Below are 23,822 nucleotides of genomic sequence, written 5' to 3'. Positions count from 1 at the left end.
GCGCTGTGTCAGAACAGCTTATTTTATGCTGTTTTGAGGTGTTTTTAGCTGTTTTTGGGACATGTCATATTTTGACATTTTTGCCATACTATAGCCTTGCTTCTTCGGTCATTTTTTCAACATGCTAAACTTTTGGGTTTTTGGTTGTTTTTGCAACAGTCTTTGCTATAGCGTGTCTCAGCACGCTATTTTATGCTGTTTTGAGGTGTTTTTAGCTGTTTTTGGGACATGTCATATTTTGACCTTTTTCCATACTATAGCCTTGCTTCTTCGGTCATTTTTTCCACATGCTAAAGTTTTGTGTTTTTGGCCGTTTTGAGAAAGTAAGAAACTCATCAAATAATCAATGTCAAGACGCTATTTTATGCTGTTTTGAGGTGTTTTTAGCTTATTTTGGGACATGTCATATTTTGACATTTTTGCCATACTATAGCCTTGCTTCTTCAGTCATTTTTCAACATGCTAAATTTTTGTGTTTTTGGCCGTTTTGCAACAGTCTTTGCTATGGCATGTCAGAACGCTATTTTATGCTGTTTTGAGGTGTTTTCGGCTGTTTTTGGGACACGTCATATTTTGACCATTTTTGCCATACTATAGCCTTGCTTCTTCGGTCATTTTTTCAACATGCTAAATTTTTGGGTTTTTGGTTGTTTTTGCAACAGTCTTTGCTATAGCGTGTCTCAGCACGCTATTTTATGCTGTTTTGAGGTGTTTTTAGCTGTTTTTGGGACATGTCATATTTTGACATTTTTGCCATACTATAGCCTTGCTTCTTCGGTCAATTTTTCAACATGCTAAATTTTTGTGTTTTTGGCCGTTTTTGCAACAGTCTTTGCAATGGCGCGTGTCAGAACGCTATTTTATGCTGTTTTGAGGTGTTTTTAGCTGTTTTTGGGACATGTCATATTTTGACATTTTTGCCATACTATAGCCTTGCTTCTTCGGTCAATTTTTCAACATGCTAAATTTTTGTGTTTTTGGCCGTTTTTGCAACAGTCTTTGCAATGGCGCGTGTCAGAACGCTATTTTATGCTGTTTTGAGGTGTTTTTAGCTGTTTTTGGGACATGTCATATTTTGACCTTTTTCCATACTATAGCCTTGCTTCTTCAATCAATTTTTCAACATGCTAAATTTTTGGGTTTTTGGTTGTTTTTGCAACAGTCTTTGCTATAGCGTGTCTCAGCACGCTATTTTATGCTGTTTTGAGGTGTTTTTAGCCGTTTTTGGGACATGTCATATTTTGACCCTTTTGCCATACTATAGCCTTGCTTCTTCGGTCATTTTTTCAACATGCTAAATTTTTGTGTTTTTGGCCGTTTTTGCAACAGTCTTTGCAATGGCGCGTGTCAGAACGCTATTTTATGCTGTTTTGAGGTGTTTTTAGCTGTTTTTGGGACATGTCATATTTTGACATTTTTGCCATACTATAGCCTTGCTTCTTCGGTCATTTTTTCAACATGCTAAACTTTTGGGTTTTTGGTTGTTTTTGCAACAGTCTTTGCTATAGCGTGTCTCAGCACGCTATTTTATGCTGTTTTGAGGTGTTTTTAGCCGTTTTTGGGACATGTCATATTTTGACATTTTTGCCATACTATAGCCTTGCTTCTTCGGTCATTTTTTCAACATGCTAAATTTTTGTGTTTTTGGCCATTTTTGCAACAGTCTATGCTACAGCGTGTCTCAGCACACTATTTTATGCTGTTTTGAGGTGTTTTTAGCTGTTTTTGGGACATGTCATATTTTGACCCTTTTGCCATACTATAGCCTTGCTTCTTCTGTGATTTTTTCGACGTGCTAAACTTTTGGGTTTTTGGCCGTTTTTGCAACAGTCTTTGCTATGGCGCATGTCAGCACGCTATTTTATGCTGTTTTGAGGTGTTTTCGGATGTTTTTGGGACATGTCATATTTTGACCGTTTTCCATACTATAGCCTTGCTTCTTCGGTCATTTTTTCAACATGCTAAATTTTTGTGTTTTTGGCCGTTTTTGCAACAGTGTATGCTATAGCGTGTCTGAGCACGCTATTTTATGCTGTTTTGAGGTGTTTTTAGCTGTTTTTGGGACATGTCATATTTTGACATTTTTGCCATACTATAGCCTTGCTTCTTCGGTCATTTTTTCAACGTGCTAAATTTTTGTGTTTTTGGCCGTTTTTGCAACAGTCTTTTGCAATGGCGCATGTCAGCACGCTATTTTATGCTGTTTTGAGGTGTTTTCGGCTGTTTTTGGGACATGTCATATTTTGACATTTTTGCCATACTACAGCCTTGCTTCTTCGGTCATTTTTTCGACGTGCTAAATTTTTGTGTTTTTGGCCGTTTTTGCAAGTCTTTGCTATGGCGCATGTCAGCATGCTATTTTATGCTGTTTTGAGGCGTTTTCAGCTGTTTTTGGGACATGTCATATTTTGACATTTTTGCCATACTATAGCCTTGCTTCTTCGGTCATTTTTTCCACATGCTAAAGTTTTTTGTTTTTGGCCGTTTTTGCAACAGTCTTTGCTATGGTGTGTCTCAGCACACTATTTTATACTGTTTTGAGGTGTTTTCAACTGTTTTTGGGACATGTCATATTTTGACCTTTTTGCCATACTATAGCCTTGCCTGTTCGTCATTTTTTCGACGTGCTAATTTTTTCTGTTTTTTTGACGTTTTTGCAACAGTCTATGCTATAGCGTGTCTCAGCACGCTATTTTATGCTGTTTTAAGGTGTTTTCAGCTGTTTTTGGGACATGTCATATTTTGACATTTTTGCCATACTATAGCCTTGCTTCTTCGGTCATTTTTTCGACGTGCTAAATTTTTGGGTTTTTGGCCGTTTTTGCAACAGTGTATGCTATGGCATTTTTCAGCATGCTATTTTATGTTGTTTTGAGGTGTTTTCAGCTGTTTTTGGGAAATGTCATATTTTGACATTTTTGCCATACTATAGCCTTGCTTCTTCGGTCAATTTTTCAACATGCTAAATTTTTGTGTTTTTGGCCGTTTTTGCAACAGTCTTTGCAATGGCGCGTGTCAGAACGCTATTTTATGCTGTTTTGAGGTGTTTTTAGCTGTTTTTGGAACATGTCATATTTTGACCTTTTTCCATACTATAGCCTTGCTTCTTCGGTCATTTTTTCAACATGCTAAACTTTTGGGTTTTTGGTTGTTTTTGCAACAGTCTTTGCTATAGCGTGTCTCAGCACGCTATTTTATGCTGTTTTGAGGTGTTTTTAGCCGTTTTTGGGACATGTCATATTTTGACATTTTTGCCATACTATAGCCTTGCTTCTTCGGTCATTTTTTCAACATGCTAAATTTTTGTGTTTTTGGCCGTTTTTGCAACAGTGTATGCTATAGCGTGTCTCAGCACGCTATTTTATGCTGTTTTGAGGTGTTTTTAGCTGTTTTTGGGACATGTCATATTTTGACATTTTTGCCATACTATAGCCTTGCTTCTTCGGTCATTTTTTCAACATGCTAAATTTTTGTGTTTTTGGCTGTTTTGCAACAGTCTTTGCTATAGCGTGTCTCAGCACGCTATTTTATGCTGTTTTGAGGTGTTTTTAGCTGTTTTTGGGACATGTCATATTTTGACATTTTTGCCATACTATAGCCTTGCTTCTTCGGTCAATTTTTCAACATGCTAAATTTTTGTGTTTTTGGCCATTTTTGCAACAGTCTATGCTACAGCGTGTCTCAGCACACTATTTTATGCTGTTTTGAGGTGTTTTTAGCTGTTTTTGGGACATGTCATATTTTGACCGTTTTCCATACTATAGCCTTGCTTCTTCGGTCATTTTTTCAACATGCTAAACTTTTGGGTTTTTGGTTGTTTTTGCAACAGTCTTTGCTATAGCGTGTTTCAGCACGCTATTTTATGATGTTTTGAGGTGTTTTCAGCTGTTTTTGGGACATGTCATATTTTGACATTTTTGCCATACTATAGCCTTGCTTCTTCGCTCAATTTTTCAACATGCTAAATTTTTGTGTTTTTGGCCATTTTTGCAACAGTCTATGCTATAGCGTGTCTCAGCACACTATTTTATGCTGTTTTGAGGTGTTTTTAGCTGTTTTTGGGACATGTCATATTTTGACCCTTTTGCCATACTATAGCCTTGCTTCTTCTGTGATTTTTTCGACGTGCTAAACTTTTGGGTTTTTGGCCGTTTTTGCAACAGTCTTTGCTATGGCGCATGTCAGCACGCTATTTTATGCTGTTTTGAGGTGTTTTCGGATGTTTTTGGGACATGTCATATTTTGACCGTTTTCCATACTATAGCCTTGCTTCTTCGGTCATTTTTTCAACATGCTAAATTTTTGTGTTTTTGGCCGTTTTTGCAAGTCTTTGCTATGGCGCATGTCAGCATGCTATTTTATGCTGTTTTGAGGCGTTTTCAGCTGTTTTTGGGACATGTCATATTTTGACATTTTTGCCATACTATAGCCTTGCTTCTTCGGTCATTTTTTCCACATGCTAAAGTTTTTTGTTTTTGGCCATTTTTGCAACAGTCTATGCTATGGTGTGTCTCAGCACACTATTTTATACTGTTTTGAGGTGTTTTCAACTGTTTTTGGGACATGTCATATTTTGACATTTTTGCCATACTATAGCCTTGCTTCTTCGGTCAATTTTTCAACATGCTAAATTTTTGTGTTTTTGGCCGTTTTTGCAATAGTCTTTGCTATAGCGTGTTTCAGCACGCTATTTTATGCTGTTTTAAGGTGTTTTCAGCTGTTTTTGGGACATGTCATATTTTGACATTTTTGCCATACTATAGCCTTGCTTCTTCGGTCATTTTTTCCACATGCTAAAGTTTTTTGTTTTTGGCCATTTTTGCAACAGTCTATGCTATGGTGTGTCTCAGCACACTATTTTATACTGTTTTGAGGTGTTTTCAACTGTTTTTGGGACATGTCATATTTTGACATTTTTGCCATACTATAGCCTTGCTTCTTCGGTCATTTTTTTGATGTGCTAAATTTTTTGGATTTTGGCCGTTTTTGCAACAGTCTATGCTATAGCGTGTTTCAGCATGCTATTTTATGCTGTTTTGAGGTGTTTTCAGCTGTTTTTGGGACATGTCATATTTTGACATTTTTGCCATACTATAGCGTTGCTTCTTCGGTCATTTTTTCGACGTGCTAAATTTTTGGGTTTTTGGTTGTTTTTGCAACAGTCTATGCTATGGTGTGTCTCAGCACACTATTTTATACTGTTTTGAGTTGTTTTCAACTGTTTTTGTGACATGTCATATTTTGACCCTTTTGCCATACTATAGCCTTGCCTGTTCGTCATTCTTTCGATGTGCTAATTTTTTGGTTTTTTTGCCGTTTTTGCAACAGTGTATGCTATAGCGTGTCTCAGCACGCTATTTTATGCTGTTTTAAGGTGTTTTCAGCTGTTTTTGGGACATGTCATATTTTGACATTTTTGCCATACTATAGCCTTGCTTCCTCTGTCATTTTTTCGACGTGCTAAATTTTTGGGTTTTTGACCGTTTTTGCAACAGTCTATGCTATAGTGTGTTTCAGCACACTATTTTATGCTGTTTTAAGGTGTTTTCAGCTGTTTTTAGAACATGTCATATTTTGACATTTTTCCATACTATAGCCTTGCTTCTTCGGTCATTTTTTCAACATGCTAGATTTTTTGTTGTTTTTGACGTTTTTGCAACAGTCTATGCTATGGCATTTTTCAGCACGCTATTCTATGCTGTTTTAAGGTGTTTTCAGCTGTTTTTGGGACATGTCATATTTTGACATTTTTGCCATACTATAGCCTTGCTTCTTCTGTCATTTTTTCAACATGCTAGATTTTTTGTTGTTTTTGACGTTTTTGCAACAGTCTATGCTATAGCGTGTCTCAGCACGCTATTTTATGCTGTTTTGAGGTGTTTTCGGCTGTTTTTGGGACATGTCATATTTTGACATTTTTGCCATACTACAGCCTTGCTTCTTCGGTCATTTTTTCGACGTGCTAAATTTTTGTGTTTTTGGCCGTTTTTGCAACAATCTTTGCAATGGCGCATGTCAGCACGCTATTTTATGCTGTTTTGAGGTGTTTTCGGCTGTTTTTGGGACATGTTATATTTTGACCTCTTTCCATACTATAGCCTTGCTTTTTCGGTCATTTTTTCGACGTGCTAAATTTTTGGGTTTTTGGCCGTTTTTGCAACAGTCTATGCTATAGCGTGTTTCAGCACGCTATTTTATGCTGTTTTGAGGTGTTTTCAGCTGTTTTTGGGACATGTCATAATTTGACATTTTTGCCATACTATAGCCTTGCTTCTTCTGTCATTTTTTTGATGTGCTAAATTTTTTGGATTTTGGCCGTTTTTGCAACAGTCTATGCTATAGCGTGTTTCAGCACGCTATTTTATGCTGTTTTGAGGTGTTTTCAGCTGTTTTTGGGACATGTCATATTTTGACCTTTTTGCCATACTATAGCCTTGCTTCTTCTGTCATTTTTTCGACGTGCTAAATTTTTGGGTTTTTGGCCGTTTTTGCAACAGTCTTTGCTATGGCGCATGTCAGCATGCTATTTTATGCTGTTTTGAGGTGTTTTGGGCTGTTTTTGGGACATGTCATATTTTGACCTTTTATCCATACTATAGCCTTGCCTGTTCGTCATTTTTTCAACATGCTAGATTTTTTGTTGTTTTTGACGTTTTTGCCACAGTCTATGCTATGGCATGTCTCAGTATGCTATTTTATGCTGTTTTAAGGTGTTTTCAGCTGTTTTTGGGACATGTCATATTTTGACCTTTTTGCCATACTATAGCCTTGCCTGTTCGTCATTTTTTCGACGTGCTAATTTTTTTGTTTTTTTGACGTTTTTGCGACGTTTTTGCAACAGTGTATGCTATAGCGTGTTTCAGCACGCTATTTTATGCTGTTTTATGGTGTTTTCAACTGTTTTTGGGACATGTCATATTTTGACCTTTTTGCCATACTATAGCCTTGCTTCTTCTGTCATTTTTTCCACACGCTATGTTTTGGTGGTTTTGGCTGTTTTTGCAACATTCTATGCTATGGGTTGTCTCAGCACGCTATTTTATGCTGTTTTGAGGTGTTTTCAGTTGTTTTTAGGACATGTTATACTTTGACATTTTTGCTATACTATAGTCTTTCTTTTTCTGTCATCTTTTCAACATGCTATGTTAAGGTATTTTTGGCCTTTTTTGTCACACACTACATTCGTCGTGCAGTATTTTCATAGTTTGTTATTCATACTTTCCAAAATAGAGAATATGGCTTCTTAAGTATTAGTATTGTTAAAGTCTGATAGATTTCTCATCTCCTCACAGAACCAGAGAATAAATCACTCACAGACCGCTCAGACGCTGTCTACCCCTGCCGTGTCCATCGCTGCTCCAGCTCTCCCCGGTCAGGTGATGGGCGGGTATCCATCCACTCTCTCCTCTTCTTATGGCACAGGTGATTATAACAGAACAGCAGCGGACCAGAGGCTCTTCCCCGTGTAGGATCGGACTAATGTGGAGGATTTTCTGCTTTTCCCTCAGAGTTCTCCCTCAGCAACGACCTGTCCTCGCTGTCCGGGTTTGGAGGTTCTGGTCTTGGATCAGTACCGAGCTGGCAGCAACAGCAGATCCAGAACCTGCAGCACTCGGCACTTGGACACATGGGGTGAGTACCCGTCTGTGGGAGAGGGAGAGGGTGAGACAGATAGACGGTTTGCATCACAGATTAGCACAAAAATTAATTTTTTTTTTTTTTGGTTAAACTTTGGGTCATTTTATTCCTTGGACTAAAACCAGAAATTGAATTTGTGAAATCTTTGGTGGATCAGCAGACAAGTCAAACCCCTTTCACTCTCATTTCATGGCAGGAACGTCATGCCGTGATCCCGCCTTTCACACGTTGTACTTTGACCTTCATTCATCATTTTTGACCACATGCGAAACTATGACGTTTTTCCATTATTTTTAAGACATGCTATACTACACAATTTTTCATTATTTTTGACGACATACCATAACATGAAGTTTTTTCATGATTTTAACTCAGTTGTATCCTATGACATTTTGTCATAAGTTTTGACCACATGCTATACTTAACAGTTTTTCACAACTTTTGATGACAAGTTAAAGTATGATTTTTTTGACATCATTTTTGACAACATGCCATGATATTAAGTATTTTCATCATTTTGGCCACATTGTATACTATGACAGGGTTTTTTACATTATTTTTGACGACATGCTCTAGCAAGATTTTTTTCAGTATTTTTGACCACTATGGCAGTTTTTTCATCATTTTTAAGACATGCTATACTATGACGTTTTTATTTCCACGTTTGATATGATCTTTTTTTTGTCTTTTTTTTCATCTGACCAATAAAAGCCAAAAAAATGTTTCCATTGCAGTTTTGCCAAACATCTTTGGGTGTTTTTTTTTAATCGCCTGTTATAACACCTCATAAGAGCGTTAAAAAAATTTTGCGATAAATTGGAGTTTTATCTGAATTGAAGTGTTTCCATATTTTCAATTTGTGAAATTTGAGGGTTAATGGAAACCCGCTTAGAGACAGATAGCGAAGAAAAACTGACCTGGTCTGAGATCAGTTTTGTGGTCTTCATTTTGAAGTCACGCCTCCGTCTCGTCCTCCAGGAACTTGTGTCAGACCTCGAACCTGAACCTGTCCTCCGGTCATCACCCGAACCTCCACATCAAATCGGAGCCGGCCTCGCCGCCCAGAGACAGGAGCGTCGCCATGATCGGCACGGGGCTCGGAGGAGGCGTGGCCACAGCTGGGTACTCCGGGGGCCGGGGGCCCAACGAGGCGGGCCGTTCCCCCGGCGACAGCGCGTCCAGCTGCGGGAGCTCGTACGAAGGCAGCGAGGAGCGCGACGATCACCACGGGAACTTCCTCCTGCAGCCTCTGTCCAATCAGGAGGGGCGCCAAAGCCCGTCAGTCAAACGCATGAGGCTATCGGAGGGGTGGGCCACATGATGGGAGGCGGTCTGCAGGCAGAGGGGAGGAGGGGGCGTTAGTAAAGTTACCTTATAGTGTTATTATTATTATTATTATCATATTCTTCTTGTACTGAGTGGGTGTGCTTTATGTGTAATGGTAACATGTACGTGAGGGGGGCAGTTTTATATGAATACAGTGACGCTCTGCTGTATTTACATGTACTGTAGCTAGACGTGTACACGACAGGAAATACTTCTACTGCATCAGACGAGTATTTATCAAACTGCTGGAAAGGAAACTAAAAGTAACACCTCCAGTATTTAGAGCGCTGTTTTATACGATTGTCTGAAACGTCCGATTTAACAGAAGCTTTTCTAAAAAAGTTACAATGCAATTGCAATATTTCTAAGCTTTTTTTCTCATCTTTTTTTTAATGCAATTACACACGATCACATCATGATAGCATGCACACTGATGCAGATCATCGGCAAAATATCAAATATTGGCCACGATAAGATGATCTGTCGACCCCTATTTAAGACTTAATCATTATTATACTTGCAATGTTTTTACTGAAGTAAAAAATATCAGTAATTCAGGTTTTTTACGACCGCGGGAACCCTGTATCATTTTTTTTAATGCATAACTGATGAATGAAAAAAAAAGAAAAACATTAGTTTTTACTGTAAGTTAAAACTGCAGTATTGTGGATTACACACGTTGTTTCTGGTGACTTATAATTAATAATGACAACTAATATTTTGTCTCAGAGGCTTTTCATAAATTTATTATTAGCTTCTGAAGTCCAAAATGTGGCTTTTGGCAGTTTGATAAATGTCTGTCTGAGACGAACACGTACTGCGCAACATGTTTGTAGTAAAGCGAGTTTGTCGTGTACATGTACTGCTTGTTTTGTGTGTGTGTTCAGGGGTGGGCGGGGAGGGGTAAAAATATTAAGTAAATAACAAATATGTTACATGCAAATTCATGTATGTGCACATGTATGCAAACTAACAAACAAACAAAAGGTAAAAGTGAAGAAGTCTGGTACTCTGAACGGTTTGATAAGATGCATGAGCAGGCGTGAACCGCTCCGTCCACGCCGTGTTGCAGGTTCAACATATTTGCGCACATTTAAACGTTATAGCACATTTATATATTAATGTACGGAGGGTCGAGAGTGGCAAATAAAACGGATAGAAAGAGAGAGGAAGTGTGGTGAGAGGAAGAGGGAGAAAACGTGGCTCTGGTGAGATAGAAAGAGAGAAACGGTGACTGAGGAGGTTTTAGAGCGAGTGATGATGATGGAAAGTTATTTGCAACAGGTTGCAGAGAAAAGACGTTTTTCACTTGATGTGAAAACGATTGTCGGAGCTGGTGATTAATTTTCAGAGCTGTGTTAACAAAAATGTGATTTTAAGCGAACTGCAATCCAGATGCACAAAACTACGGAAGCAAAGAAATGCTGAGCGGATTTAAATCTTATAAATAACTAAAGATTTACCACTGCTGAATACTTTAAATTCTAACAGTATGATCATTATTATTCACACACCTCAAATAAAAGACGAATTAAATAGAAATAAAAGCCTGTTGGATTAGTGAGCATCTAAACAAAGACCTAAACACTTGAGATAAACTGGATTACATAAATTATAAATAATAACTAAGGAAAAAATATGACGAAAACCAATGACTAAAAGACTAAAAGCAAAGTTTTAGATATTTTTAACAGAAAACAAAGATGATAAAAATAAACATTTCAATTCCACAAAAGAGTGCTCCTGTGTCTAATTTTAAAACTGAATGCTGCTGAATTTTTTAGCATTCAAATATTTGACTTTGAAAAGAACACTTAGTTTTGTTTTGTTTTTTTGGTTGAATTTTTTTTTAAAAATTAGATTCGAAACTACAGATGGTTGAAAAGTCAAATGCCAAATTCGCTAAACTGGCATTTAAAAAAAATCAATGTTTTAAAAGTCAAGATTTCAAAACACACCAAAATATTAAATATCTGTGATTATAGAGCATGCAAAAAAAACAGTCATTTTCCAAAACTTTCAAAAACTTTAAAAATTATCTTCTGGAAATTTCAGAGAGAAAAAAAATCAAACCACACAAATTCACACAGATTTAAAATGTGAACATTTCAAAGGAGAGGAATAAAGCAGAATCACATAAACTATAAAAAAAATAATTAGGAATGGAAATATTTAACAAGAACAAAAAGATTTAATAAATTAAAAGTTTATTTAGTATAATTTAATTTTCTGTTATGACTAATTTTAGGGAAAAACATTTCTGATTTTTGAAAATTCATATGCCACCCCCATCAAACATCAAACCCCATAAATTCACTTACTCCATGGTTTTAAAATTTGAATATTTAAGTGCACAAGTATTTAAAAAGTGATTAGTATTCAGTAGTGGTTTAAGTTGTTTTTTGTTTTTTTTTTTAATGACAATAAATGTACGGCCTTTATTCGCTTCCATACAGACAACCTGCATTATTTTACTATAAAAACAAAAAATTTTTATGTGCATCAAACATCAGACTGAACTCACATCCAAACTTGAGTGATAAATTCACTCTCGGCCTTGTTGTTATGCACAGAGAGCGAGCCGTTAGCCGTTAGCCATTAGCTGTTAGCCGTTAGCTGTTAGCTGAGCAGACAGAGAGAGGACTGAAATCCTAAAAGCCATATCCAACAGGACAGTGATGCTTTGCTGCACAAAGTTTATATCGTGTTGTGTTTTTTTGAATTCTTTATTATATCAAATTGATATTCTTGGATGTCTGCAGCTCTATTTAATAAGATGACAGTTAATATAAAAAGCAAAGAGATGCACGACATTTTCTATTGAACATTCAGGGAGATTTTAAGTCTGCTGGAAGTTAAATTAAAAGATATTTCCCTTTAGAGTTCAGCTGGTGTCAGATCAACATTATATCAGTGACAATCTCTAAAAACAATTTATTACTTTAATTATATAAATATGCAGTGGTGGAGGAAGTACTCAGATCATTTACTGAAGTATAAAAAAATGCAAAAAAAAAAATATTCTATTGCATGTCTTTCATGCAAAACATTTGTTTGGACCGGTGGTTCTCAACCTAGAGGTCGAGCCCCTTCAAAGGGTCACCACGTAAATCTGAGGGGTCGTCACGTGATCAATGGTTCTGATATGCATGATTACATTAAACTTTTCGACTTTCTCCAATTTTTTTGGTTGAACTTTGGATAATTTTATGTCTCGGACTAAAATCAAAAACAGAAATTGTAAAATATTTGGTATTTTAATGAGGCTATGAAGAAATTTCGTTAAATTTGGTACAAATGTTCACTTGGACTCAAAAATGACCTGATTTAAATTTGGGTCAATATAAACTATTCTGAACTTACTGTTTGCCGGGAATTCAAGTTCAATCTGAATCTAAAAAGTAAAAAACAAAAATTAATTAAAGTAGAAAGTACAGTATTTCCCTCTGAGATAAAGAGGAGTAAATGTATAAAATGCTAAAAGTACCTCAAAATTGTTCCTAAGTACAGGTCTTGGGTAAATTTACTTTACTTTCCACCACTGTATATGTATTTTTATAACTCGACAAGGACATTATGACACCCGCCACAATAAGAGTCTAAACAGTGTTTGCTGACTGATATCCCGTTTTTTTATTATTATTTTCTATTTTGAAGAGACAAAGAGGTGGCCGAGGGTTGTTCACATTTGAATATTTTGGTTTTAAAAACTGTATATTTGGAGCTTAAACCCTCGGCCGCAGACTGTCTGTTTGTGCCCCGTCGAAATTCACGAATTCACAATCAAACTGTAGCTGCTCTAGTTTCAAAACTGACGTTTAGTTATGAAAACTGTTGAAAAAAGGGCAGAGCCCAAGATGTTTTGTTTTTTTTTTCTTCTGCACTCTTTTTCTTTTATGATGAGCGTGTTGTCTCCGGGTTGGTCGGCGTCCAGCTCAGATTAACAGCACCACGCCCGACTCATCGGATTATTAAAACCGAGGAGCAGGAGAGCCAGGAGCTCGTCCTCAGGCTGCACTAACCAAAGTCTCTCTGGTTTTTTTGGGTTTCTTTCTTTAACTGCCTGGACTTGTACCTCAAAATGCCCCGAAAGAAGAAATTATTTTGTGTTAGACATCAACGAATGTCCTCCGAATCTCCCCGTCTCTGCTTCTAATAACCAGATTAATATTTACAGAGATTGTTAGCGGCATAAGCTGGCCTTTGTCGCCACTTGGAGACAATGTTTCTCAGAAGAAAAAAACAAAGTGCGCAGTCAGAGCTCATGTACAGCAGCTCCCTCACTCCCAAACGTGGTAGTATTTGTATTTTGCAGAAAAAAAAATATACAAAGATAAAAACAGGCTCTGTTACAATGGTCTTCGTCTCTGTGCTTCTTTTTGTTGCATTTTATTTATTCATTTTTATTTTAACAGCTTGATTTTCTAAAAATACATGTTTTGTACTTTTCAAGAATTTGAATTTTCAAATCTTTAAAAACTTTAATCTTTAAAAAATTATATATATTTTTTTCAAATTACCTAAACACTTTGAAGCAGCTCAACTTTAACTATGAGAAACAGTAAGACTTGCTAAATTAAATTAATCATATATATAAATATACGAAAGAGTATTAGACACCATGACAAAAAATAAAATAAAAATAGTTTCTGTTACAATGGTCTCTGTTTGTGCTTCTTCAGCTTTTTGTTGCATTTCATGCGTTCTTGAGAATTTGGAGAAAACCTTTTTTTTTTCCCTTTTTTGAATTTTAACAACTTGATTTGTTTTATTTACAGGTTTGGCATTTGACTTTCCAAGAATTTGAATTTAAAATCTTTGAAACACGCAAACATTTTTTTTCTTTTTCAAATTCCCTAAACACTGGCCCTTGAACCATTTTAACTTTAAATGAGAAACAAAAAGACAAATATATATATACAAAAAAAAAAAAGTTCCGTAACAATGGTCTCTAAACTTATTTGGATTTTTGTTGCACTTCATACATTACTGAGAACTGGGAAAAAAACGTTTTTAATTTTTTGAATTTTAATTATTTGAAATTTAAAAAAAAAAATACATTTAGCACTTTAGTTTTGAAGAATTTGAATTTTCAAATGTTTAAAAACGCACCAAAAATATATATTTTTTAAACAAACGCTGGACCTTTGAATCAGCTCAACTTGCTAAATTAAATTCAAAATATATACGCATAAGAGTGTACAAAAAAATAACTTTCTGTTACAGTGGTCTCTGTGCTTATTCAGCTTTTTGTTGCATTTCATACATTCTTGAGAATTTGGAGATTTTTCTCTTATTTTTTTTTCTTCTTTTTGTAAATTTGAACAATTTTGCAACTTTGGTATTTTACTTGATTTTATTTTATTTTTTTTAATTTTTAATAAAAACTGGACCTTTGAAGCAGCTCATCTTTAACTATGAGAAACAATACGAGTTGCTAAATTAAATTACAAATATATAAACACAAGAGTGTATATATACACTTGGACACGATGGCAATTAAAAATTTTTTAAAAACAAACAAACAAAAAAAAAAAGTTTCTGTTAAAATAGTCACTATTTCTGTGCTTATTCAGCTTTTTGTTGCATTTCGTACGCTCCTGAGAACTGGGAGAAAACCTTTTTTCTTTTTCTTTCCTTTTCTGAATTTTAACAACTTTTTTTTTCAAAATGACCTAAACACTGGACCTTTGAACCAGTTCAAGACTTGCAAAAATTAAATTCAACTCTTTTTAAATTTTAACTTGATTTGTTTTTTAATACAGGTTTTGCAAATTTGGCATTTGAATATTCAAGAATCTGACTTTTCAAACTACCTTCACACTGGACCTCTGAAGCAGCTCAACTTTAACTACAGTAAGTTAAATTAAAGCTACATTAAATTCAGAATATCTATTGTTATGTCCCCGGCCTCGAGGGAACCTGGAAACAACACGCGTGTGCGCTTTCACTCTGAAGAACGACCAGCTTCACAGCACGTTTCAAAGGCAAAACAGCAGTTTATTAACTGAGACGTCAGCGAGCCACAAACACAACAAAAATACACGTCGATCCCTGAACAACAGACAAGCCTCCGACCTGAACTCCCAAACTGAAAAACAGGAGACAACGTTCACTCTACAACTGCTGAAAAAAAGGGCTCAAATATTTACAGCACTTACAAAAACAATAAAGTCAAAGTTAACAATAAAGTCAACTACAAAAAGGCCAAAAAAACACAGAAAAATCAAGATGACCTCAGGGGTCACAACAATATACACAAGAGCTCACGTAAACACTTGGATATGTAAAAAAAAAAAAAAAAAAAACAGCTTAAAAGCTTATTAAAAGCTTATTCGGCTTTTTGCTACATTTCATACATTATTGGGAATTGAAAGAATTTTTATTTTCTTTAGTTTTAAGGACTTGAAACTAAATTTTCAGTTTTTTAAAAACACCATTTTTTTTCTTTCTTTTTATTTTTATTTTTTTTTATAAATACTGGATCTTTGAACCAGTTCAACTTTAACTATGAAAAACAATAACAGACTTGCTGAATTAAATTCAAAATATTTACGCACAACAGTGTATATATACAATTATACACAATGACAAAACTTTTAAAAAAAAAATAAATACATTTTTAAAAACCATTTTTCTCTTGAAAAAAAGTTTTGCAAATTTGGCATTTGAATTTTCCAGGAATTTAAATTGTAAAATCTTTAAAAAAACAACATAAATAAATAAAAAAAAAAAAAATATATATATATATATATATATATATATATATATATATATATATATATATATATATATATATATATATATATATATATATATTTTAATGACCTAAACACTGGACTTTTGCACGAGCTCATGAGAAATAATAACACAGACTTGCTAAATTAAATTATAAAATATAAACACGAATGGGCTTTTCTTTCACAGATATGTGAAAACCGACCGACGGAAAAAAGGGAATAAAAAAGGGAATGTCAAAACAAAAAAGGGTGAAATGACCTGATAAAAAAATCCTTAACATTTTTAATAAAATTGCTATAAAAATAAGGTTCATTATTATCATTTTATGTTTAGTTTTAACGAAAATTTCCTTTAATTTTCAGATTTTTTTGCAATTTGCTGGGCCATTTTTGCCAAGTTGCCACTTTTGCCTTTTTGATCATGTTTTTGAGAAAAAATAAAAAATCAATTAGCTCAGGGTTCAAAGGTTTGAAACTAAACAGCGCTGATGTTTATTTAGATATTTATTTTAATGTATTTATTCTTTATTTAACTGTTCTGTAAGACTGACGCTGAGCACTTACAGTACTGATTATTTTATTTTTATTTAGTCTTTTTTTTGTTTGTGTGTAATGTTCAATAAGTAAACGTGTTAAATAAAAGTTTGTTTAAGAAAGCAGCCTTCTGAGTACTTTTGCATATCGGTGCAAAATCAGAGCACAATCCACAAAGAAATGATCTATTTTCATTCCAGCTCAAAAATTCAATATATCAGTCGCCACATCGGCATTCTGTGAATTTTTCCACAATAAAATCAGTATCGGTCTCAAAAATCCCACATCGGTCTGACTCGACTTTAAATATTTGTAAAAGACGTCTAAACGCAGCCCAAGAAAAGTGATGTCAGTCCAGGTTTTAAAGGTTTAATTACTAAAAAAAAAGTGAATTTAAACGGGTTTGAGGTTTTTTTTTTTACAATCTCAGAATTTAGATTCAAATTTCTAAAATTTTAGCTGCAGCTGCAGAGTGAAAACAGCGTTTGTTTTTTCATTTATTGTCTTAAAATAAATCTGAAGCCATAATAATAAAGTGACTTTATTGTCTGTTGTAGTTACAGACTGACAGCAGGGGGCGCCACAGACGGCGCCAAATCCTAAATCGCCTTTCTCTCTCAGACGAAGACGCTCAGGTGGAATATGTTTTCATATTTTGGGATTTTTTTCCAATCTTTGTGGGATTTTTTGTAAAATATTAGCCAGTTTTACCTTTTATGAACATTTAAGTTATTTAAATTGAATTATGTGAGAATATAATGCAAATAACAATAATATAACAAAAATAATCATAATCGCTTGTTCAATCTTCAACAAACAGTTGTAATTTTTAGTGTATAGTTTGTAGGTTTTTTAAATAAAATCTTAATCTAACAACTGTCAGGAAAATAGTGCCGTACATTAACGTAAATTATAACATTTAATGAAATGGAAATATTATTATATAATATAATGATATTATATTATTTATTATTTATTAATCTGGTGAAAAGAAATTAAAAAAGCCAGAAAATTGAGAAATATGTAAATCATTTTTTTCTGCAGTCTGTTGTGACGTCTTCAAATGTCTCGTTTTGTCAAATAACTTTTACGTGTGAATTGATTATCAAAACAGACACTGAATCAATACATAAATTACCTGATCAAAGTTTTAGGTTGGTATTATTATTGTTGTTATATTGTTAGTAAATATTAATGAAACTCATTGATATTTTATCTCTTTATTCTTTTATTGTAAATGTGCACCTTTAATCATGATTTTATGATTTATTCTCTGTAAAGAGTCGCCCTGTTTGTTGTATGAAATGTGAAAAATAAAGCTGACTCGTCTCGCCGTCTGAGATCTGGACTGTTTTATGTTCAAACTGATTAACCCTTTGAAACCTGAGCATGTTGGCTCGATTTATTCCAAAAACATGAGAAGAAGGCAACAAGCAACTTAACAAGAAATAGCCCAAAAATTAGTAGAAAAAAAAAGAATTGAGATTACCCCAAAAAAAAGCCAAAAGAAAAGAAAAAACAACCAAGAAAATGACTTTGAAAATGTAAAAGTTCAATAACATTCATATTTTTTCTGTAATATAAATTTTAAATTAAAAGTACAGTGATGAATATAGTTCTCTTAACATTTCTCCCTTTTGTAAAAAAAAAAAAATAGAATTTTTTTTTAAATTTGTGGATTATTTTGAGCCAAGTAGCTCATTGCTTTCTACGGAAGCCCTGAGGGGCAAGTGAGAATTCTTTTTTTCTGGTGCTTCATTTCCCAAGTCCAATTTTTTTTGGTTCATGTGTAAAATAGAGTTACATTATTTTTTTGCGAGGAAAAAATAAAAATTTGGGGCGAGAAATGTTTTTAATTTTTTTTTGGCGTGAAAAAAAAATCTGTTTCTTTTTGTTCTGTTCCATTTAAATGCCAGGTTTCTGTCATGATGCCACTGTGTTCTTAGATTTACAAAAAATACACAAAATAAACTAAATGCAAAGAAGATTTTTTTTTAATTGTAGCTGCAGACAGTCTGGGATATTCAATATGTCAATGATCAGCAGCAGCATTGACCGTGACAGTCACGGTGGAAACAGCGTGTATTTTCTCCGTGTGCCAAATATGGTCAAAAACATCTGGTGGAAAAAAGTAAAAAATGACAAACAATAAGAAGGCGGACGCAGAGGTAAAACATGGAGCGTTAATTATGGAGGATTTAGATTCAGGAGTGAAAACAGAGGAAACTTCAGCTGCTCACCTGCTGCCGCTCCTCGGATGAGACGAAAGACAGACGGAGCAGGACGGAGACGCTTGAGGGACATCTTCCCGGTGGGAATGACGGACGTTGTTCAGCAACTCTTCGGTCGTTCTGAATACACGAAGAAAACCGAGAAACATCAAGACTTTAACCACTTTGATATCACACACACATATCACACTGCACACAAAGTCAAGCTTTAAAAATATTACAAACTAATATTATTTTCAACTTTTAACCAACATTAGTCTTAATCATAAATATCAAATATTCTTTTCATTTCAGAATGTTAACCCTTTAAATGCCAGGTTTTTGTCATAATGCCACTATGTTTTTACATATAAATAAAACACACACACACACAGACACACAAAAAAAACCTCACAAAAATGAAGTATTTTCAACCAGGTTTCCTGCAGATCTTTAAAAAGTACTGAGAGGCATTGAATTCACTGATCTAAAATTAAGACCTAAATTGCTCTAAAATTGTCTAAAATCAGTCTTTCATATTTTTTTAGTACATGAGAGATAGATTTTTTTTTCTCATGTTGCATTTTAACATCTGAAATTAAGCGGTAACGTCTATTTTTTGTTAAATAATTTACCAAATTCGTCTTCTCAAACTCAAAATGATAAGAATCCAGGTAATGCAAAATCAGCAGGAAAATCAGCCATTAATGCCACATTTTTCCACTTAATCTGGTAAACCAAACAGATTATTATAATAAAATGTTCATGTCTTTCATGTGCTCCACTCTAAAAGGTTTTTTGGTATAGCTAATGTAACGTTTCCAAAACTGAAGCAGCGACTCCGCCCGCTTCTTCAGTTTTGGTTAAATTTTATTGCAAGTGGCATTAAAAAAATCTTAAGTCTTAAATCCAATTTGCCTCAGACTGTAGGAAACCTGTAATACTACATGTAAAGTAGATTTTTTTTTAATTGTAGCTGCTGACAGTCTGGGATATGTCAGTGTGTGAGTGTAGCTGCTGACAGTCTGGGATATGTCAGTGTGTGAGTGTAGCTGCTGACAGTCTGGGATATGTCAGTGATCAGCAGCTACATTGACTGTGACAGGTCACCTAGTGGAAATAGCATGTATTTCCTCCATATGCCAAATATGGTCAAAATGACCTCATCAGGTGGAAAATAGTCAAAATGACAAATTCAGAGTCAAAAGCCCAGAATGACACCCAGAAATAATACAAGTCCTGTTTTTCTGCTCTGATGGCTGTGGGATCAAAAATGTCAGTTTGAATGGGTTTCAACGGAGCATTTTTGGACCTGAACAGTCTGAATGTAACTATTTAGTTTCCACAGTGTATTTTAGACTTATTGTAGGAGCTGAGCTGCAAATTCACTGATTACACTCAAATACACAATCTGGACTACATTTAGGACACATGCATCAACACACACACAGTTATCACAACAGGAAGAAGAAAAGAGACTAAAATGAAGCAGTCGGTCCCTGATATAGAGAGCGAGAGAACTGAAACATCGGTGGCTCATAAAAATGGCGTCACAATTATTACTTGATGTTAACGGTATAGTAATTTTATATATCACACATGAAAAAGTGGCGATACTTTGAGTACATTCGATACATCGGCCTTCGCTTTGGTGAAAGGCTTTAAAAAAACAGCTTTCATGAGGGAAACAGGTTACGCCTGCACACTTACTCCGTGCCACACAAGTTTATTTCCGACGTTTCGACCCTGAAACAATATTATCGTGCAGTTTTCTATTAACTGAATTTTTAGTTTGCAAAAAAAGTAAAAATATTGAAAAATGCTGAAAAAAATCTCAGCTGTTAAAGTAACTGAAGCCTTCAGATAAATGTAATGGAGTACAAATTGTCCATGAAAAGTAGACTCAGGTACCTCAAGTGTGTACTTGCAGTACTTGCAACACAGTACTTAACTGTATTTAGTTACACTCCACCACTATATCTGGGACGCGTGCAGCTCGTCTCGGAGCCGAGGTCGTGACTGAGCTGTTTTCTTGCTGAGGTTTTAAAGTACAAACGGCTCATAAATTCTGATGCGGACGCAGACAGCTCGGGTTTATTTTTGGCAGTCTGGGTAACATCTATAGGATTGTTGGCTGGCGTGCGCACATGAGCGGGATGCCAACACAAAGGGCGAGAGGCTCCAGCAGCTTTTTTTTTTAAGTGTCCGCTCCTGCAGGCGTGAAACCGAGCGACTGTGCACGAAAACAACAGCTCAGAGGGGTTCGTGCACGACTGCTTTGTGTGCATTTGATTGGAATAAATATTATTTTGGAGTTTTTGGTTTCTGCAAACCTGATCTGAAGGACGCCGTGTGAAACTGGCCTGCAGCCCACATGCCTGCAGACTCACTCACGCAAACACTTTCAGAGGCAAACGTGTGACTTCAGCAAACTAAAACTACGTGTACAATCGCTCTGTGTGTCTCTCTCCGTAATCAGGAACATTTCACAGCTGGCGGGAAAACAAAAAATAACAAAGCTCTATCTGTCATGGCAGCCTGAAAAACGTGATGCCAATCAGTCTGTAACTGTGTGTGCCGGCGCTCCGCATCCAGTTCAAACCAGTTTGTGTTTATCAGGCGGACAGACGCTGCCTGTATGGAGGAAGCCAAAACATTGTTCATGTGACCTCTGCTTTGTGTGTGCGCGAGCTTTTTGTCCCGAGAGCGGTGTGTAACTACATAAGAGTCAAGGTAAAACTCCAGAGACGTGATGAACGGCTGGATTTTTATAGAAGAAGAAGAAGAAGTGCTGACTGGGCGCCTGCGACTCGTCAGGAGCAGCCAGTTCACTCGATTAGTCACAAGTTCCTACTGCTGAGTGATGATAATGGATCTGAGTCCGGTCTGTCTGCTCACCAACGCACACATGACTGTGCAGAAACATTATACTGCAGTGGAAAAAGTACTCACGGTACAAGTACTAACACAACTGTGTTCAAAGTTAAGGTCTAAGGGTTTAGGTTTAAGTCAGAGTTTATACACAATTCTACTAAGAAATTTCCATGAATTTTAAAGACAAACACACTAAAAAGACCACTGATGCTACTTATCGGTTCTTTTTCTTTATTTTATATATTGTTTTTGAACCCTTTAAAACCTGAGCACATCGGCTTGATTTCTTTCAGAAACACAGAAAGAAGCAAACAAGCAACTTAACAAGAAATGGCCAAAAACTGAGCAAGAAATTAGTAAAAATATATCTATTTTTTTAAATTACAAGTAAACTGCCTTTAAATAAGCAAAAAATTAATTAAATCAAATTTAAAAATTAAAGAAAAAATGAAAGAAAAACAATAAAAACAGACAAAAAAATTATAATATGATTATATATGTAGTTTTGTTTACATTTTTCACTTTTTTTAAAATAATAATTTATTTTATTTAAAGCCTCGGAAAAAACATTAAGGGTGAACCGTTATTTTCAAAGGTACCGAGGTAAATACAACAAACAATTATCAAAACAGAAAAATACAAGGCTTTTACTATATATATAAAAATATGAACATAATACAAATAAAATGCAAAAATAAAAATAAAAATAAAAATAGAATATCTAATACTTGCCAACAGTTAATTGTCAGGTAATTTCTTTGTCACCTTTTACTGTTTTTTTTAGCAATTTCGGGGACATTTCTTGCTAAGTTGCTCTCATGTTTTTCTCCATGTTTTCAAAAGAAATCTAACAATTTTCCAGGTTTCAGAGGTTTAAAGGCGTAAATAGCACAAGAAAACACAAGTCGATCCAGGTGTTAAAGGGTTAAATTAGATCAGGATTTCTAAAGAAAACACGCCACACCTGTGGGCCCTATATTCGTATGTGAATTATTAATGTTGCGAACACAAATGTCAGTTTTTGTAGCCTGCTAGAATAATTAAACAGCTTTTTGTGTTGATGCATGTGTCCTAAATGTAGTCCAGATTGTGTATTTGAGTGTAATCAGTGAATTTGCAGCTCAGCTCCTACAATAAGTCTAAAATACACTGTGGAAACTAAATAGTTACATTCAGACTGTTCAGGTCAAAAAATGCTCCATTGAAACCCATTCAAACTGACATTTTTGATCCCACAGCCATCAGAGCAGAAAAACATCTAAAACAAAGCAGCATCATGACAAAAACCTGGTATTTAAAAGGTTACAAATCTTTAAAAAAAAAACAAAACCATATATATATTAGTGAATATTTGATAATTATGAGTGATGTTGGTTAAAATTAAACTCAATGAAAGAGGAAAATCATAATGTGTTAAATAAAAGCGGGCCTAAAGGGTTAACAACAAGGCAACAGCAGGAAAATGATCTGAGCAAAGTAAACAGGCAGAGACTCAGCAGTTAACAAATGAGCGGGAAACTGCACACATGCAGAAAACACCAAAAAACACCAACTCACGAGTAAAATCTGAACAAATGTAACACAAGCGGTGAAGCCAACAACAATCCAAACACTGAGAACCAAAGTCAACCCGAACCGAACCACAAAACACGAGTTTTCAGCCAAACAGGAAGCAGCAGCGGCGGACACTCACCTGCGGCCTGCGGCCTGCGGCCTCCGCACCCAGCCAGACCCGACAACGAACCCCGAATCCCGGCTCACCCACAGCTGTGCGCCCGGCCTCCAGCTCCAGGACATCCAGAATCTCTCCTTCACATCATCTTAAAATGACCAAAAACACAGAAATTGCGGATCAGCTGCGGATCAGCTGCGGCAGCACGACGCGAACACCTCCAGGTCATTTCCGACTATAGTTTCCGCGCGGCGCACCTGCGCGGCTTTTACTGGACGCCGCAGATTTGAATGAGCCAATGAGCGTGAAGCATTTCAGCCAATAGAAGCGCGGCATAATGGCGCGTTCACTTACACTGGGAAACCGGACGATCCGATTTTTAGAAAACTTAAAAAAAAACAACTTATTATAACTTTATGAAAAATAAAGTTTGGTGTCCAACCGGAGGATAACACAGCAGAGTTTGGGATTAAATATTGAACTATTCTCAGGAAATATGGTATTCACAAATGCTGTTTTTAAAAAAGGCTTTTTGACTGTGCAAATAATGAATAAATAAAATATATCAAAATAAATGTATATATATACCTGATGAGTAAATAAAATAAATAAAATAATAAGAGAATATATAAAATGTTCAAAATACGTTTGTTTTCTTTTGAAAACATTGGAGTAAAGGTAACAAGCAAATAAATTACTTATTTTATATAATATGATATATTATATTTAATATTTTCATTTTTATTTATTTATTCCAAATTTTCCTATATTTTAAGGCATTTCTTCTGGTTCATTGCCCTCTTTTTATGTTGCGTCAACAACTTGCTC

At 35.3% G+C, this 23,822-nt stretch overlaps 1 protein-coding gene and 1 long non-coding RNA gene across 5 annotated transcripts in view; one reads left to right on the top strand and one right to left on the bottom strand.

Annotated features, from left to right (window-relative positions):
- The window catches only part of mef2ca (myocyte enhancer factor 2ca), a 66,430-nt gene extending 53,107 nt beyond the window's left edge, over positions 1-13,323 (top strand). For all 4 annotated transcript variants that reach the window (XM_088070753.1, XM_088070750.1, XM_088070751.1 and 1 more), the window contains 3 exons: positions 7,293-7,422; positions 7,509-7,632; positions 8,617-13,323. In XM_088070753.1, coding sequence (XP_087926879.1) covers positions 7,293-7,422; positions 7,509-7,632; positions 8,617-8,959 — 597 coding nt within the window. In that variant the 3' untranslated portion in view covers positions 8,960-13,323. The remainder of the gene's footprint in view (positions 1-7,292; positions 7,423-7,508; positions 7,633-8,616) is intronic.
- Positions 13,324-18,210: 4,887 nt separating this feature from the next.
- LOC148186240 (uncharacterized) lies at positions 18,211-23,822 on the bottom strand. Its single transcript, XR_015775132.1, has 3 exons — positions 23,016-23,822; positions 18,479-18,589; positions 18,211-18,356 (listed from the first exon to the last, which is right to left on the bottom strand). It is a non-coding gene; the product is annotated as an uncharacterized LOC148186240 (long non-coding RNA).

This window comes from Plectropomus leopardus, chromosome 20 (genome assembly GCF_026936395.1).
Source record: "Plectropomus leopardus strain MGB_pleo_1.0 chromosome 20, ASM2693639v1, whole genome shotgun sequence".
In the NCBI taxonomy this organism is placed as follows: Eukaryota; Metazoa; Chordata; class Actinopteri; order Perciformes; family Serranidae; genus Plectropomus; species Plectropomus leopardus.
This window is presented reverse-complemented; position numbering and strand designations above follow the sequence as displayed.